This window comes from Benincasa hispida, chromosome 4, assembly GCF_009727055.1.
Source record: "Benincasa hispida cultivar B227 chromosome 4, ASM972705v1, whole genome shotgun sequence".
Classification (NCBI taxonomy): domain Eukaryota; kingdom Viridiplantae; phylum Streptophyta; class Magnoliopsida; order Cucurbitales; family Cucurbitaceae; genus Benincasa; species Benincasa hispida.
Window position 1 is genome coordinate 14,514,020 of NC_052352.1, and position 19,173 is coordinate 14,533,192.

General features: G+C 30.9%; 2 protein-coding genes across 2 annotated transcripts; both read right to left on the reverse strand.

Moving 5' to 3' along the window:
* Window positions 1-4,842: 4,842 nt before the first annotated feature.
* Window positions 4,843-5,541, reverse strand: LOC120076092 (vignain-like). The gene is made up of 2 exons (XM_039029871.1): window positions 5,343-5,541; window positions 4,843-4,991 (listed from the first exon to the last, which is right to left on the reverse strand). The coding sequence occupies exons 1-2, from the start codon at window positions 5,539-5,541 to the stop codon at window positions 4,843-4,845; spliced, it is 348 nt and encodes a 115-aa protein (XP_038885799.1).
* A 12,545-nt stretch (window positions 5,542-18,086) lies between these two features.
* LOC120075597 (photosystem II protein D1-like) lies at window positions 18,087-18,609 on the reverse strand. Its single transcript, XM_039029135.1, has one exon. The coding sequence runs from the start codon at window positions 18,588-18,590 to the stop codon at window positions 18,087-18,089; it is 504 nt and encodes a 167-aa protein (XP_038885063.1). The 5' UTR covers window positions 18,591-18,609.
* Window positions 18,610-19,173: the final 564 nt, after the last annotated feature.

The window sequence follows — 19,173 nt, forward strand, 5'->3', positions numbered from 1 at the left end:
CAACAAGAACCAAATTTAAATTTAAGAGTTTAATATTACAATCAGCTCCAAGAATAATTTCAGCCTTAAAAACTAAACATTTGCTCAACCATGAGGCTTGGTCATATCTAGCAAGCGTGGTGGATTTACGAAACCAAAAGGATGAAATTAAAGCCATTCCTGTAATAAGAGAGTTTAATGATGTATTCCCAAAAGAGCTTCTAGGTGTACCACCTAGTTGAGAAATAGAATTCTGTATAGACCTAATTTTTGGAGCTGAACCAATATCTAAAGCACCATATAGAATGGCGCCTGCTGAGTTAAAAGAACTCAAAATACAATTACAATAATTGTTAGATAAGGGGTTTATACGCCCTAGCGTGTCTCCATGGGGAGCACCTGTTTTATTTGTTAAGAAAAAGGATCGATCAATGCGTTTATGTATAGATTATCGGGAGTTAAATAAGTTGACAATAAAGAATAAACACCCACTCCCACACATCGGTGACTTATTTGACCAATTACAAGGAGCCTCAGTATTCTTCAAATAGACTTACGATCTGGATATCATCAACTGCGACTCAAGGAATCTGATATTCTCAATACTGTTTTCCGAACAAGATATGGGCATTATGAATTCGGTGATATGCCCTTTGGATTAACTAATGCCCCATCAGCCTTCATGGACTTGATGAATAGAATTTTCAAGGACTATCTGGATAATTTCGTGATCGTATTCATAGATGATATCCTTGTCTATTCCAAGTCTGAGGAAAAACATGAAAAACATCTTAGGGACGTCCTTTCCATATTGAGAAATAAGAAGTTGTATGCCAAATTCTCCAAATGTGAGTTTTGGGTGCGACAAGTTGCCTACCTAGGGCATAATGTAAAACAAGAAGGAGTCTCAGTATATCCTGCAACAATCAGTGAGGTGCAAAGCTTTCTTGGATTGGCAGGATATTATAGACGATTTGTGAAGAATTTCTCAAGTATAGCATTACCCTTTACTAACCTCACCAAGAAGAATAATCCTTTTGTCTGGAACCAAGCATGTGAATAAAGCTTCCAGGAACTAAAAGAAAGATTAACTATAGCCTCTATTCTTACTATACCTGATGGATCAAGGGGTTTAACTGTCTACAATGACACATCAAAGAAAGGGCTTGGTTTTGTCTTGATGCAACACGATAAGGTAATAGCATATGCTTTAAGACAACTTAAACCTTATGAACAAAACTATCATGTTCATGACTTGGAGTTAGTCGTCGTTGTCTTTGTTTTAAAGATATGGAGACAATACTTATATGGAGAAAAGATCCAAATCTATATAGATCACTAAAGCATTTAGTACGTCTTTACCCAAAAGGAGTTAAATATGAGGCGACGAAGATGACTAGAATTGGTCAAAGACTACGACTATGATATCATTTATCATTAAGGAAAAACTAACATTGTAGCTGATGCTCTTAGCCGAAAGTCAGCTCACACGATAGCTCTAAGTACCATCTCCAAACACATAACGAATGACCTGGAAAGTGCTGGGATCTCACTAATACCATAAACCATCACAACTCGAATAGCACAGCTAACTGCAAGTCCTACTTTAAGGAAAAGGATAATTGATGCACAACAAACCGATAAATACCTAAACAAATGATTGCGGTTAGAGAATGGAGAAAACAGTGAATTCTCTATAGTCCTAAACTCTTCATTTCTCTACCGTGGATGTCTATGTGTACCAGATGATGAAGAAATCAAGAAAGAAATACTGAAGGAAGCCCACGAGTCATTCTTTTCAATACATCCTAGGAGTACCAAGATGTATTAAGACCTGAAGGCACATTATTGGTGGCGTAACATGAAAAGGGACATAGATGACTATGTAAGTAAATGCTTGGTTTTTCAACAAGTGAAAGCTCTCCATCCTCTTAATGTTCCAGAATGGAAATGGGAGCATATTTCCATGCATTTCATCTTAGGACTCCCAAGAACTATTAAAGGCCACAACATGATTTGGGTGATTGTAGATCGACTCACCAAGTCGGCCCATTTCTTACCCTGCAAGGCCATTCATACTACAGAAGCACTAGCTCAAATGTACTTAAAGAAGATTATCCGATTGCATGGAATCCCAGTATCAATTGTTTCCGACCGGGACCCTCGTTTTGTTTCCAAGTTCTGGAAGAGTTTGCAGAAAGCAATGGGCACCCACTAAATTTCATTATAGCCTTCCATCCACAAACTGATAGCCAGACAAAACGAGTTAATAAGATCCTAGAAGATATGTTGAGAGCATGCGCTTTGGATTTTACAAGAGCGTGGAATTCACAACTGCACCTTATAAAGTTTGCCTTTAATAATCGTCATCAGGCGACAATAGGTATGGCTCCCTTTGAAGCCTTACATGGAAAGAAGTGCAGATCCCCGGTACATTAAGATGAAGTAGGGAAGCAGACGCTATTGGGACCTAAATTAGTGCAGCAACCAACAGAGACAATTAAGTTAATTCGGGAAATAATGCGAACAACTCAAAGTAGACAAAAGATTTATGCTGATAATCGTCGAAAAGAGTTGGAATTCAAAATAGAAGATCACATATTTCTAATGGTAGCACCAATAAAAGGCATTATGCGTTTCAGACGAAAAAGCAAACTTAACCCTTGCTTTATTGGACCTTTTGAATTATTGGAGTGTGTTGGCCAAGTAGCTTATCAATTAGCATTACCACCAACCCTTTCTACAATACATAATGTTTTTCATGTATCGATGCTTCGGAAATACATGTCTGACCCATCACATGTAGTAAATTATGAACCTCTACAAATAAGTGAAAACTTGGAATATGAAGAGACTCCAATCTGCACCCTTGTAAGAGAGAAGAAGTCACTTGGTAATCAGGAAATAAGTTTAGTGATGGTTATCTGGAGAAATCAGCAAGTAGAAGAAGAAGAAATGATGACCAAATACATTAACTATTTAAGAACCAAGAAACTTTCGAGGACAAAAGTTCTTAAGAGGGGAAAAATGTAACAACTCAAGTTGTATACAAACATTATAGGAAATTAGATAATGAATGTTAATTAAAATTCAGGATTAAATCTAGATATTAGTAAACAAGTTCTAATTTTAAGCCACTAGGTTTAAAATTTGGCCTACAAATCTTGTTGGGCATTAGATAAATAATAAATATAATATTTATTTGAAAATTATGCAAATATCCAAGTAAAAAAAATCTAGAAAATAAAATAATGACAATATAAGAACATTTTGAAGAGAATGGAAAATAATAATAATAATAATAATAATAATAAATAATATGTAGAAGGTTTAAGATAATAATGATACATTTTTTTTTAAAAAAAAAAAGAGAGATAAATATAAAAGAAGATAAACATTAAAAAAAAAGAGACAAATATAAAAGTAGATAAACTTTAAAAAAAAAAAAAAGATAAACATATAAAAAAAGAAGAGAAGAAGATAAATGTAAAAGAAGATAAACATAAAAAAAAAAAAAAAAAGATAAATATAAAAGAAGATAAACATTAAAAAAATAAAGAAAGAAAGAAAGAGAGAAAGAAAAAGATAAACATTAAAAAAAAAAGAAAGAGAAGAAGATAAATATAAAAGAAGATAAACATAAATAAATAAATATATATAATAAGATAAACATTAAAAAAAAAAAAAAAGAAGATAATATATAAAAGAAGATAAACATAAAAAAAGAAAGATAAATATAAGAGAAGATAAATATATATATATAAAAGGAGAGGTAGGTTAAAACTTCCCTTTTCCTCTAAATAGGGAAGTGGCGTACTTTGTTAACGAAAAAAAAAAAAGAAGCAAGAGCATTTTAAGACCAAACCATAAGGAATAATTAGAATTGCAGTTAAGGTAAGTAGTTTATCTCACATTCTCGTTAAGTGTTTTATGGTAGTGTACCTTTGATATGTTGTTTTATTATGTTCTTATTGTTATGTTGCGTTATATGTTTAAAACATGTTTCTCTAAAAGGGATCCCATGTATTATGTTTGTTCACGATCATGTTAAGATCAAGTTTTAATTAGGTATAAGTTATACTTCCAGGGCTGGTAGGGCATGTATAGTTGTACCCCTCTAGGCCCAATTTTACATCATGTTTATGGTAGGACTAGCAAGGTATGTATGGTTGCACCCCTCTAGTCCAATCTTACGTTTATGCTAATGGTTGATGTTGGATGCGACTCTGGCCCTACTGACTGCATGACCCGCTAACCATTAGATGGGTGAGTTTTCGCTTAAGTCCTCATCTTCCTACTAGGGCAGAGGAACTTATATTGGAAGCATAACGGACCACCTCATGTGATTATAAGTTTATGTTTTGGGTCCCAATAATATGTTTTCATGACATGTTGCATGTGATTGTGCATTTGGTCACTACCTTTAGTGAGAACTACTTACTGGGTATATTATATACTCATCCTATTTTAGACTTTGTAGGTGAGGACAGTGGCATGACTAGATGTCGCTCAAGGGGCCAACCATCAAACTCACTATTTTGATCATATAGGCATTTTGTTCCACTACGCTAATGTTTAAGGATCCTGGTGTTTTGTAAAATAAACATTTTGTATAATTTTGCTTAAGTAATAAAGTTTTAGACATGTTCTTTTGAAATTTTTATCAAAACGCATCCCATGATAGAAAAATCTAAGTATGCATGTCGTAGCGGTCGGACCTTATTATGTAAGGGTGCGATCGTTACAGTGTAATCAATTTGGTCTCCACAATAGTCATTTTCAATGAACATTCCCTGTAAATTTATAATTTTTTTTAATATTTCTTGAAAATTAAACTGTTAAACGCAAATAAGTTTCAATTAATCAATCAAAACTACTTGCCTTTAAGTAATATCGAAAACGCCTTCCACTAGCAGCTATCGACACTGATCGGTGTGCGACGACTTTCTTCAAAGCATTCTCATTGTTTGGAGGTACATTCTCATATCCATCAATTTTCATTCTCTTATTACCTTATTAAATCAAACACATAATGAGAATTGTTCCCGAATCACATGCAAGGCAATTTCCATTTTCGGCATGGTAGGGATAATTTTCCTTAGTTGTGATCCCATCGTTTTCCATCATGAATTCAAGAGCAAGGTCATAAAATCCTACACCGCAACCTCCATCTCTATAATCACAATCCACTACTTCCTTCTCTGATAGAGATACTAGCTTGTTGGTTTTGATTTAGTGAATTCATTCCACTACAGTCACCGCTGCAAACGCCCAACAACTTTCTACAAACATATATTCAAATTCGTTGATTTAGTTATCTATGAGGTTGAATATTCAAAGAAAAATTCAAAAATAATTATTACCACAACTGCCTAGGTTCTTGATGTCATTGACAGCTCCTTTTTTTCTCCACTCGATCGAAGATGGAAGATCCTTAATGTGCTCATACATGAACCCACCAACACGGCCACTACTAGCAGCTTCTGTTTTCTTATCGTGTAAGTTTTCGTAGTACTTAATATTGGAGTTAACATGTGTGTTAATAAACTCATCATCGGACATATTCATGAACTGGTTCAATTTCAACTTTAATGATTTGTTCATTTAGTTCACTTTGAACAAATACTTCACATTATCTTTGATACCTTGAAACAATCGTGTATCTGCCTTCCATTCTTTGAGATTCTATGGTGGCTACCTCATCTCTTATATAGATGCCATACACTTTCTTCGGATTCTAACTCTTTCGCTTCAAATTTAAAGCTCTCACATTATCCAAAAGTTAGAGCAATCCAAACAAGAGGAACAATAAGAAATTTCATAATGGCCATTGTGATATGAGATTTGAGTAATAGGATGGGTAAAGAAGCTTTTGGTTGAGTTATTTTCCAGGTATAGACCATTTATATAGACGTGTTACTCAACTGGCTCACTCATATTTTAGAATTTTCTTTTAGATATTTAAATGGGTAGTTTTATTTGTTTATAAAAAAAACAATATAGATTTTTAAAAATTAATTAATTATATGTGTAAGTTTCATTTGTAGAGGCCCTCAATGAGCCCGTGACTGCCCAAATCAAGATAAATTGAGTGCATTGATCGCAGATGAGAGACAGGGGGAGAAGTTCCCTTCTTAGCCCCCGTATGCTTCACACATTCAGTCTTTCTTCTCCCTTACGTGATAGGGCTCTAAAGCCAAGTGCTTGCTTCAGTTACAGCCCTGAATTGAATGGGGTTTAAATAATTTAATTTTTTATTATTTTATTTTATATAATATAGTCCTAATAAAGATGTTAATAATTAATTTTGACAGTGCTTTTGCTTTTAAATCGAATGAACATCTATAGGATTCCTTCATGATTTTCTGTCCTATTTAGTTAAAAATATTCATTGCTATTATTATCCTTTATTATTATTTTTGTATGTTGAGATTTTCTTATTTAATCGACGGGGGTGGACTCTAGACTCTTTTCCATTTTTTTAAATATATATATTTTTATATTTCCTAAATTTTATTGTTAAACAATTAGTTGGGTTCTTTTATTGATATTTGAATAAGTGGTCTTATTTTTTCAAAATTTAGAATGAAATTTCTTAAAAGTAACAACAAATATATACATTTAAAACTAATTACCAATAAAACTTTTTAAAGAATTATAAACTAATTGATTATCCAGTTATTGTTATAATTTTATTTTATATAAGATAGTTGTGTGGATAAATACTTTAGTGACTAATTTGATGTTTATCAACATTAGTTATAAGTATCACTCATGCTATGAATTACATAGATAATAAAAATTAATAATATTTTTGGAAGCCTTTAAAAATATTTTATTGCTTATATATAACAGATTGTATATTTTTTTTTATATTTGCAAGGAGTATTTTCTTTTTGATAATTACAAAAGAAAGTAAATAAGAATGCTTGGGTAGAAGTAAAGACATCGTCAATGGTAACATTTCTTTAAGTACCCTAAATATAGGGTTATGATGATTTAAACATATGAATTCATAGTCCTTTAAAACTAAGTTTTCATTTGGTAACTATTTAGATAACGAGTACAATAATAGAGTATAATTATGAGTTATTTTAGCTTTTAGCAATTGTTTGTTGTGTTAAATTATAATTTTATAGATTTTTATAAACAAAATCAAGCTCATAATGGTGATAGAATATATGGTGATGCTAATCTAATGATAAGGTGATAGACTAACTAATTTTGTGATGTCATTGTGATGATGGAATTGGAGTAATTGGGAAGGATAAACAAGCTTTTAGATAGTTAAGATTTTAGACAACTTATATTATATAAAAATGGTTTTGTCATATATATGGTACAACTTATGAGATCACCTTTGACGGTTTTTTTTTTTTTTTTTTTTAATTCTAGCATAATGGTTAAGATTTACTTCCTTCATTGTAAGTTTAATTTTATTTTTTAATTGGCTAGGTTGTTGAGTGTTTAAAGTGTTGAGTAATTGGTTGATTTTTTTTTAATACTCAATTGATTGAATTCAATACGTTAATGTTTTAAGATTTTCTTTTTAGATATTTAAATTAGGGGTGCAATAAAAAATATAAAAAAAACCAAATACATCCAAACCAATTCAAATCGATCCAATGGTTTAGTTTATAATATAAAATTAGAAATATTGGTTTGTATTTGGAGAAAACAAAAATGAATTGATTCGGGTTGGTTTTTTATTAAAAAACCAATCAAAACCGAACCAAACTAATGATATATATATCCTATAAAGTAAACTCTTCATTAAGTATTTTTTTAGTATTTTAATTATTATGACGTATGTATATTTGATGTTTAGATAACAACCAATTATTATGGAGCATGTATGTTATATATATAGAGAGAGAGAGAGATAGATTAATGGCAAGAAAATCAATTTATTGGTTTTGTTTTTTATTGGACATTGATTTGGTGTCCTTCTTTGTAAAACCCATTAGTTAGGTTTGGTTCTTGGTTGACTCCAAAACCGACAAAATTGAACCGTCTATCACCCACCATTTAAATGAGTAGTTTTGCTAGTTTAAAATATATATTTTAAAAACAATTCCAATCAAGTTTTTTTAAACTTTTTTTGATAAATAAATAATTTAAATAATTGTAATTATATAGTTTTATTTTGAGATAAACAAGAATAAAATGGTTTTGTTAGATATCTATCTATATTATCTAAAAGGAATATAGGGAGAAACAATAGATTTTTTCTTTTACCCTTTATAGTGATGATCATATTGATATCTTAAGTAATTTCCTCTAATATCTTATTCAAGATTTTTTTTTTAAAAAAAAAGTCATATTTAATCTCTAATATCTACTCTACCTTAAATAAATTAGAGAAAATAAATTAAAAATAAATCACATTTTATCATCTTATCTCTTATTCACAATTTTTTTTATAAAAAAAAAAAAAGTCATATATTATCTCTAATAATCTCTACTCCACATTGAGGAATTAAAAAAAAAAAAAAATCAAATCAAATCATGATTTGAGATCTAAATTTTCTCGATAAGCTAATTTCAACCTTTGATTTTTCATCAGGTATCTCATTTCCTTTTTTTTTTTTTTATAGAAATTTTATTGTAGATTTTTTTTAAAAGAATTTTGTAATCCCAATATTTTTTCCAATATTTCTTTTTCTCTCTTTAAGAAGTTTAATTTCCCTGTTTCAAGTATGTCTTCTATCTTCTATGAGAAGATAACACACCTCTCTCTTTCTCTTTTTTGGTTGATGTATGTCATCTTTTTTTCATTTTTCAAATTTTTCACTTTTTAAGTTTATATAAACATGTAGAGGTATTTAATGTAACAATTTTTATAGGCTTTTGTAGTTTTTCTTTTTCTATACATACATATCCTAAAATGTTGTAGAAGGTGGAGAAAAAAACCTTGCTTTTGAAGTTAAGAAATTTCTCAAAATTCGAGCAATTAAGAGGCTATCAAAGTGACATAGAAGATAGAAATTGTTTTTATGTTTTTGTAGTTTTCTTTTCACATTTTAAATTTTGTAAATCCATACCAATGAGTTTAGGGGTTTATAATAATTTTTATTATTTCTACATGTTTTTTCTTTTTTTCTTTTTTCGATTTTTTTTAAATACACACAAATTCATCTTTGTATAATTTTAAAACAATTTGTAAATCAAAATAGAGTTTAGTTTTAAGAGTTTATGTATGCATAAAAAACAATAATAATATTTTGGTTTAAATTAAAAATTAAAAAAGTTAAAATTAAGAGCATAACCAAATCATTCTTTGAAAAATAAAAATTTAAACGAAAATAGAAAAATAGAATATCTTCATTTAAATTAAAGTTTAAAATTAAGAGAACGATCAAATCATCCCATTCAAAATGAATAAAATATAGAAAATGTCACGGTTTAATTTGAAGTTTAAAATTAAGAGTGTAATCAAATCATCTAAAGGATTTGTAAAATCCGAATTCTAATTACTTTAAGTAATGAGATGTCTCCTAATGAGTTAAAAGCCATATTTTAGAGGGTTAGAGGATGGAAGCAAGAAGAAATAAGCTCTTTTGTGCTAAGTGTAAACCCCGAATTCTAAGTTCCTAAACAAGTATGTTTAGCCAAAAGAATGATATATTAAATATTTAATAAGTGAAAATTCTTATTATTTATAGAAGTTGTGGAGAAAGAAAAAAAAACACATCAAATAAAGAAACTCACTTATTGGTTTGGCACGTGGCTGTTAATCCTTGAATTCGGGAGGCGGCAGAAAGATTAAAAGGAAGAGGAACTTCGAAAGCTTGGTTTCGGCAATCTACATGAGAAAATTTAGTGAAATTGGTGTTATTTGAAAGATGGGAGAATCTAGTTTTCAAGGTTGTCTTGCCGCAGAAAGATTGCAAGAACAGAAAATGATGAAATTACAAAAGAGACAGAATCTCGAGTTAATCAGGGCCCGAGGTGAAGATTGAATGCTCTAGGATAAACTATAAAGAAGTTTTGACTGAAAATTTAAGGTAAGAATTAACTCAATTCTAAACATGTTTGTAGAAGGAAGTTTCTTCAAAAGAGGTCTAGATTTTGAGTTATGAATTTTTAAAGTTGTAATAGAGAATCTATGCATAAGCAGACACTTGGGAAGAACAAGCAAACAGCTGACCGTGGAGATTATAACGAGATTTTATGATGAGGATCTCGCTAATGAAGAAAATCTCGCTAATTTTGTGATGAGGATCTCTCTCTAGAAGGGAATCTCGCTAGAAATTGGGCTGAATCTCACTGGAAAGGTGAGTATCGATGAAAGGATCTCGCTCATGTGGAGGATCTCGCTCATGAGGATCTCACTTATGAGAAGAATTCACTCATGTTGAGTATCTCGTTGGTAAAGCTGTCTTTGATGATGAAAGTTCTATTTGAGGTATTTTGCTAGTAATTCTAAGTAGTTTAATCGGAAATTATGTCCTTTCAGGCCAAAAAGAGCTAGGAGAGGCGTATAACCCGTTAAGAGGCCAACGAGCTGTGAGTGACTATGTGATGAATTGATGTTTTAATGATTTAGAAACCATGATTTCCTTGAAGTTATTTCTCATGTTACATGTTAGAAACTATGATTTCTTTGAAGATATTCCTCATGCTAAGTGTTTAAATGAAGTGCCAAGCAACGTATTTGTGAAACTGTTTCTCATGCTAAGTAAAGCATGTTTTCCATCGAATTGACATGATGTAAATATGTTATCTTGTCCAAATACTTTCAGCATGTTTAAGTAACTCGATTTTTATGATGAACTAGTATGATGGATGAACTAGTATGATGATTTGAGCACTAAGCCTTAGTGTTCAACTAAATGTTTATGACTAGTTTTACTTAAAACGCGATACCGAAGGACATTTGAGAAGGTATGCATCCAACCAGATACCGAAGGATATTTGAGAAGGTATCTGACCAACTTGGTACCGAAGGACATTCGAGAAGGTACCGGACCAACTTGATACCGAAAGACATTTGAGAAGGTATCTTAGCAACTCAATACTGAAGGACATTTGAGAAGGTATCTGAGCAGAAGTACCCAAGGTATGACGGTACTCAGTTATAACCACGTGCACGTAGGTAATACGACGTTGAAGGATTGAGCAAAAAGGATCTCCTCGACTAAGGGTGACGTTGAGGGTTAGATCTAGTAGTTCACTCTCAACTAAGGATAAAGGCAGTCATATCTTCTCTTAGGCTAGAAGGATAGTTTAGAATTGCTAATGCTTATGAATGTTTATCAATGCATGATGTTACTAATGTATGAGTTTTTCAAGTATGTTTTCCATATCTAACGCATGCTAATAGTTTTATTTTATATAATATAGTTATGGATATATTTTAATGATTAATTTTGATATTTACTAAATGTAGTTATAAGTATCGCTCATCAATAAATTTTGTGATGAATTATATAATTTATAAAAATTCAAAATTTTTTCATCCAATAAAAATATTTTATTCTAAACACATGCCATATTATTAAATGCTGGTCACATTTGAACATCTTCATCACACATTTAAATTTTTCGGTAATCTCATGTTAATAACATTAAAATAACATATCCAAAGGAAAAAAATTATATTAATCTTGAAAACTAGTTTGACATCATAGCTTGTTGATTTGATTATTCATGGGTTGCCTGAACTGGCCTTATAGGCCCGACAACTTTTTATATTAAACTTATTAAAGAAATTTTAGTTTTTATAATTCCAAAAGAAAGTATCTAATTTAGAGTACACGATCTAGGAATGTGAATAAGCTTGGGGAATGGGGAATAAGCTAATGTTTAATGGGCTGATGAGTTGATTTGCCCATGCTCATTTGACCAATGACATGATGTGGTGATTTATTATTATTGTTATTATTTTTTTTTATTATAGTATACTAGTTAGAATTTAGATCATTAATGTTGTGAAATTTAAGAACACAACGGGAATACAGATATAAAGAAAATATAATATAATAATATATAAATATAATATAAATAAATAAATATAAAAAATAAAATAAAATAAACTAACTAAAATTATGAAAATTAGATAATATGAAAAATTGAGTGGAATTTTAAGGTGGGTTTCTTACCAATGTATGTTATTTCAAGATCCACCAAATGCTACTATATTGGATGATACTATGTATAAGTGATTGAATGACACATGGACAACATATATTGTAAGGGAAAAAAGACATTTGGCATTGGACACTAAGCATGGGCATTTAATACATATTTATAATATTTATAATACTTCCCTTTATTTCTCTTTAGATGCCCATTATAAATATATGAAATATGTATTGTTAAAACCTTACTAGAAAAAATACAATGGGAAAAAATCCTAATGAAGAAAAAAGAGTACATATTTCATATAATCTGATGATCCTAAAAGAATATAATATATTCGTTCCCCTCATGGAAACATCATTTGAGATCTCTGAATCGCCGAATTCCAATGGTGTGCACCAAATTCTCAAAAGTTGCAGTACGTAATGCCTTTGTAAATAAGTTGCCAGGTTATTCTTCGAACAAATTTGTTGTACAGTGATTCACCATTTTCTTCAAGATCATGAGTGTAGAAAATTTTCGATGAAATATACTTTGTTCTATATCCTTTAATATATCTTCTTTTGATTTGGGCTATAGTGTTGTCTACGTATAATATTGTTGGAAGATTTTTATTAGAAGACCAGTCACATGTTTTACGAATGTGCTAAGTTATTGATCTTAAGCATATACATTCTCGACCAGCCTCATGAATTACAAGGATTTCAGCGAGAAAGTGGCCATTATGGTCCGTTTCACCAATCGCCATGATATAGCAATTTCTCCACATGTGAACAAATAACCTGTTTGAGATCTAGCTTTATGTGGATCACATAAATATCCAAAATCAGCATAATCAACTAGATCAAAATTTGATTTATTTGAATGATATAAAACTATATCAATTGTTCATTGGAGATAACAGGGAACATGCTTAAGTCTATTCCAATGTCTTTTTAGAGAATAATTATATCTCGCTAATATATTTACTGAAAATACAATATTTGGACTTGTATTATTAGTAAGATACATAAGTGCACTAATTGCACTAAGATATGGTACTTCAGGACTAAGAAGTTCTTCGTTATTATCTCGAGGTCGAAACATATCTTTCTTTACATTTAGTGAACGAACTTCTATTGGAATATTAAATGGATGTGTTTTGTCCATATAAAATATTCTCAAATTTTTTCCTATAGAAGTTGATTGATGAATAAATATCCCATCTGCTAAATGTTAGCAAGGCAAAATTTTATTCTTTTGAGTTCTTTAACTCATATTCTTTCTTAAGATATTATATTGCCTTTAAAAACTCCTCCAGAGTTCCAATTATATTTAAGTCATCAACATATAGTTATAATAACAAATCTTGTCTGTGATTTCTTTATAAAAACACACTGACATATTGGATTATTTTGATATCATTCTTTCAACAAATATCCACACAGATGATTGTACCACATCTATCCTGATTGTTTCAGTCCATATAGTGATCTATAACTTTATTGAATACAATTCTTGGGAATTTGATCTATATGTTTCAGGCACCTTAAATCCTTATGGGATTCTCATATAAATTTCATTATCAAGAGATCTATATAAATATGCTATGACTAAATGCATGTCCATACTTTCATACATAGTCAGGCCAATTAAATATCCTAGTGTAATTGCATCTACCACTAGAGAATATGTCTCCTTATAATCAATACCTGATCTTTGTGAAAAACCTTGTGTAACTAGTCTTGCTTTATATTCTGGGACCTCATTATTCTCATTTCTTTTTCTCACAAATACCCATTTGAATCCTACAGATTTGACATCTACTGGTCCAAAAATCTGACGTATTGAGAGTGAGTTTAGTTCTACCTTGATTGTTTCTTTCCACTAAAGCCATCTCTTTTATATCGACATTCTTCAATAGATTTTGGTTCAGGATCCTCATTTTCAGATATAATATCAAGATCAACATTATACACAAAAATGTTGTCAATAACTACATAAGTTCGGTTCCATCTCCTGTCATGACATAGTTTATTGAAATCTCATTATTATCTTTATGTATTCCATCTTCCTAATTAGTCATGTCATGAATTTCTTCATGTGTATTTACATCCTCAACCAAGTCTTCTTGACTATTAATTATTTTTCTTTTTCGAGGATTTTATCTTTGAAACCCACTGGTCTACCACGTTTCTGGCGTGTTCCAGACTCATTAGTGACAACTTGCAATTGGTATATGACTTAGTTACTTTCTTTGCATCTATAAATGCATATGATTTGCTATATTTTGTAGACGAATTATTTTTTGAACTTCAAGTTCACATTGATATGTACAAGGATCTAAATGAAATAATAACGATGCATTCCATGTAATTTCTTTTTCCAACTTAATTCCTCCCCTTAATGTCGGAATTTTGTCTCACTAAAATGACAATCAACAAATCGTGCAATAAATACATTACTCGGGGGTTCGAGATATTTAATAATTGATGGAAATCATATCCAACATATATTCCTAACCTTCTTTGAGGACCCATCTTAATATGTTGTGGTGGAGCAATTGGAACATATCCCGCACATCCGAAAATTCTTAGATGGGAAATATCTGGCTTCTAGCCATAAGCTAATTGTAATAGCAAGTACTTATAATAAGTTACATATTGGAAGGTACTAATGTGCAGCGGAAGAAACCAGGATCCAATTTTGGCAAAAAAGAAAACATGCTTCAACAGAAAAAAATGAGTTTTCGGACATACCTTTGAAGAACTTCCTCTAAGCTTCAATTCAGTTGCAAATCTCCATAGGATATTGTAGACCACTCCAAGATCTTTTCGACTATTCTCTTGGAGCTCAAGATTGAGTAATGGAACTCAAAATAAGCTGAAATTAAGGAAATTTGGAGAAGTTCACAGCAGCAACCATGTAGAAGAACACCCTTCTTCTCTCAACTTTTTCTTAGAATTTTGTTCGGTTATTATCTTCAAAATACTCCAAAATCTTCTATATATTGCAGACATTCATGCAAAGAAGTTTGCTACATGAGATGCACCTCATGCTTAGAGTTAATGAAGAGTTAAAATAGGTTGTTGGTGAGCTAGTTCATGAAGTAAATGGAAAATTAATTTTTCCAACTTTGTGTTTTTCTTTTCTTTTTCTATTTTATCAAAATTGATTTCAAAAATCAATTTTATTTAATAAAACTGAAAATATTATTTAATTTAAAAAATTAATTTTCTTTAATAAAATTAATAAATGATTATTTAGACAATTTAAATAATTCTAATTAATTTAATATAAAATATTAAATTATTTTTTTAACACAATTCCATCTTCAAATATTTAAATTATATTTAAATATTATTTCTCCAGCTTCATTTAATTCTAACTTGAACACTTCAAATTAACTTATCACGCTATTCTAGAGCTTATCCATTTACAAGCTAGTAGGGGGACCTCGTGGACCTACAGATCATGGGCTCCAACGGTCCGAGATTAATCGGCTAAACTCATTAGATCGATCTAATCCTCATTCATTAACTAATGGGTGGCTCCACTAAAGCCCATAGCTGAACTCCACTCACTGTAGATATATTATGTCCACTCGATATATCCATGATTAGTAAGTTAACCTTTCACAGGCCGTTCATAATAACGGCTGGGTCAAATCTCTGTTTTACCCCAGAAATTACCTCTTGTTTCTTAAGTTCCACTGATCCCCTAATGAACAATTTATTTGTGATCTAATCAACAAACCGAATCCCTCTCAGGCCAATGAGAGGGTGAAGCCTCTTGTTCAAGACCCAGAATCAGCACTTGAATCGAACAACCTCTCTACTAACCCTAATCGGGTAGGAATGAATTCCTTCTTGCACCCTATGTTCCCAACTATTCATTTGATCTTATCCTCAAAATGGTAAGCTTATTGAGCAGAGGCAATTGTCTACTCTCACCGTTTGTAAATCAATGGATAATCCCGAACAAACAGGAGTTCATAGTTAGCTTAGGATTAAGGTTAAGTTACCTAGGTCATCACTTTGAAATAGTCAGTATTAAACAGTAAACAACGTTATAAAGTAAGAGTGACAGGTTTTGTAGTCCGATCTTGCACAAAACTCATTTGCACAGGACACCCCCACTTCTTATGTCTCAACATGCACGAATTAGGATCACTTCGTATGTAGCACTTTACAACTCTTTGTAACAACTACAGAGTAGGCCACATCCAGTAGTGTTACCAGAATAAGGTACCTAACCTTATTCATATACTATAGATCATTTTGACTATTTACTCGAATCTGATCCACTTGTATGTCTCCATATAAAGTTCAAGTACACATATAATAGTTAAGGGACTTTATTGGATTTCTAAAAAATAATATATTCAACAACAACTTTATTGAATTCTCAGAATATGTTCTAATGTTTACAAAACCATGAGTTTTAGGACATAAAACACAACACTACCAGCCTAATACGTACAAGTGATAATACATGCAAAATAACATGTCCTTATACAGATGTAGGAAGCTTAGCTCTCATAAGTAATGGTCTTGCAATTAATTGCAAACGTTTTATAAATGATTATACTAAACCATTTTGTGTATGAACATGAGCTACAAGATGTTCAACACTTATCCTAGTTGACATACAATAATTATCACAAGCTTGTGATGTAAATTCACCAGTATTATCAAGACGATTGGACCTAATTGTATAATCAGGAAATTGTACTCTTAACTTAATTATTTGAGCAAGTAATTTTACAAATGCAAATTTTTGCCTTGATAATAAGTATACATGCGACCATCTGCTGGATGCGTCTATTAATACTATAAAATATTCAAATAGTCTATTTGGTAGGTTAATAGGTCCATATATATACCATGATTTCGTTCTAAAAATGCAGGTAATTCAGTCCCCACTTTGACTAATGATGGTATAATGATTAATTTTCCTTGAGAGCAAGCATCACATGATAATTCATTAGATTGAAGAATCTTCTGGCTCTTCAATGGGTGTTCATTTGAAATCTCAATAATTTTTCTCATCATTATGGATCCTAGATGACCCAATCGGCCAGGCCAAATTGTAAATATGTCTGAATTCATGAACTTCAGGTTCATTGTTGTATATGTTTCAATTACTCATATATTAGTATAATATAATCCAGAAGATAAAACAGACAACTTTTCCAATATATGTTTTCATTTGAGATAGTAAAGATAATATATAGATACTCCACATTATTCTCACTATCAGTTTTAATATGATAACCATTGTGACGTATATCTTTAAAACTTAGAAGATTTTTCTTTGATTGACTAGAGAATAATGCATTATTAATTATAAATTATGTTCCTCTAGGAAAAATAATATTTGCTTTTCTAAAACCTTCAATCAAGTTTTTAGAACTTGATATTGTATTTACTTTTACTTTCAGAATTATCAATTTGAAAAAGTTTTTTTTTATTTGTAAGTATTGTGTGCGTAATTGCACTGTCTGCTAAACATAGATCTTCTTTGCTCATTTTTTAGTCACCCAACATATGAAAATGATCCAGGTTTCTTCATTACAAGAAAATAATTACAATAAGAAAAACAATACTTGGAATATACAAAAGTTAACATTTACTAAAAAAAATATGAAGATAGATAAAATAAAAAAAAAAAAAAAACAATATTAAGTCTAGATATTCTCAAAGTCAAAAGAAACACTTGATGTTCTATCAACTATGTCAATTTTCTCTTTAGAAAATTCAAAGAAGTCTGTCACATCCAAAATTGTCATATGGGATGGGTCAAATATATCATTATCCTGGTATGCAAAATTTTCTACCACATTTTCCCTTTTTTCTTTTAGGGAGGCTTGATAGAGATCAACTAAGTATTTTGATATACGATAGGTACGTGACCAATGTCCAGTTATTCCCCATCGAAAACATTTATTTTCAACACTCTTTGAACTCTTATCTTATTGAGTTTTTTCTTTATGATCATCATTTTGCATGGTACATTTGAAATTCAGATGATTAGAACGATCACTACGAATAATTGTTACGTTTAAGCATAACTTCCATACCAAGATTAGCACGGTTAATAATATCAGCCCAGGTATTAATTACACGACCTTGACTATCAACTACAGATTGGTTGAAATTGAAACCATTTAAGTTGAAAGCCATAGTGCTAATACCTAAAGCGGTGAACCAGATACCTACTACAGGCCAAGCAACTAGGAAGAAATGTAAAGAATGAGAGTTGTTGAAACTAGCATATTGGAAGATCAATCTGCCAAAATAACCATGAGCAGCTACGGTATTATAAGTTTCTTCCTCTTGACTGAATTTGTAACCTTCATTAGCAGATTCATTTTCTGTGGTTTCCTTGATCAAACTAGAAGTTACCAAGGAACCATGCATAGCACTGAATAGGGAGCCGCCGAATACACCAGCTACACCTAACATGTGGAATGGGTGCATAAGGATGTTGTGCTCAGCCTGGAATACAATCATGAAGTTGAAAGTACCAGAGATTCCTAGAGGCATACCGTCAGAAAAGCTTCCTTGACCATGCACTAATATTGGATGATACTATGTATAAGTGATTGAATGACACATGGACAACATAATATTGTAAGGGAAAAAAAGAACATTTGGATTGGACACTAAGCATGGGCATTTAATACATATTTATAATAATTATAATACTCCCTTTATTTCTCTTTAGATGCCCATTAAATAAATATAATAAATATGTATTGTTAAAACCTACTAGAAAAAATACCAATGGGAAAAAATCTAAATGAAGAAAAAAGAGTACATATTTCAATATAATCTGATGATCCTAAAAGAAATATAATAATTCGTTCCCCTCATGGAAACATCATTTGAGATCTCTGAATCGCCGAATTCCAATGGTGTGCACCAAATTCTCAAAAGTTGCAGTACGTAATGCCTTTGTAAATTAAGTGCCAGGTTATTCTTCGAACAAATTTGTTTGTACAGTGATTCACCATTTTCTTTCAAGATCATGAGTGTAGAAAATTTCGATGAAATATTACTTTGTTCTATATCCTTTAATATATCTTCTTTTGATTTGGGCTATAGTGTTGTCTACGTATAATATTGT

Excerpts from the sequence above, each read along its gene's own strand:
- LOC120076092 (XM_039029871.1), bottom strand. The coding sequence starts at position 5,541 with ATGTCCGATGATGAGTTTATTAACACACATGTTAACTCCAATATTAAG. Across the intron at positions 4,992-5,342 it reads CAAGAACCTAGGCAGTTGTG|GTAATAAGAGAATGAAAATT; the intron begins GTAATAATTATT and ends TGATTTAATAAG.
- LOC120075597 (XM_039029135.1), bottom strand. The coding sequence starts at position 18,590 with ATGCCTCTAGGAATCTCTGGTACTTTCAACTTCATGATTGTATTCCAG.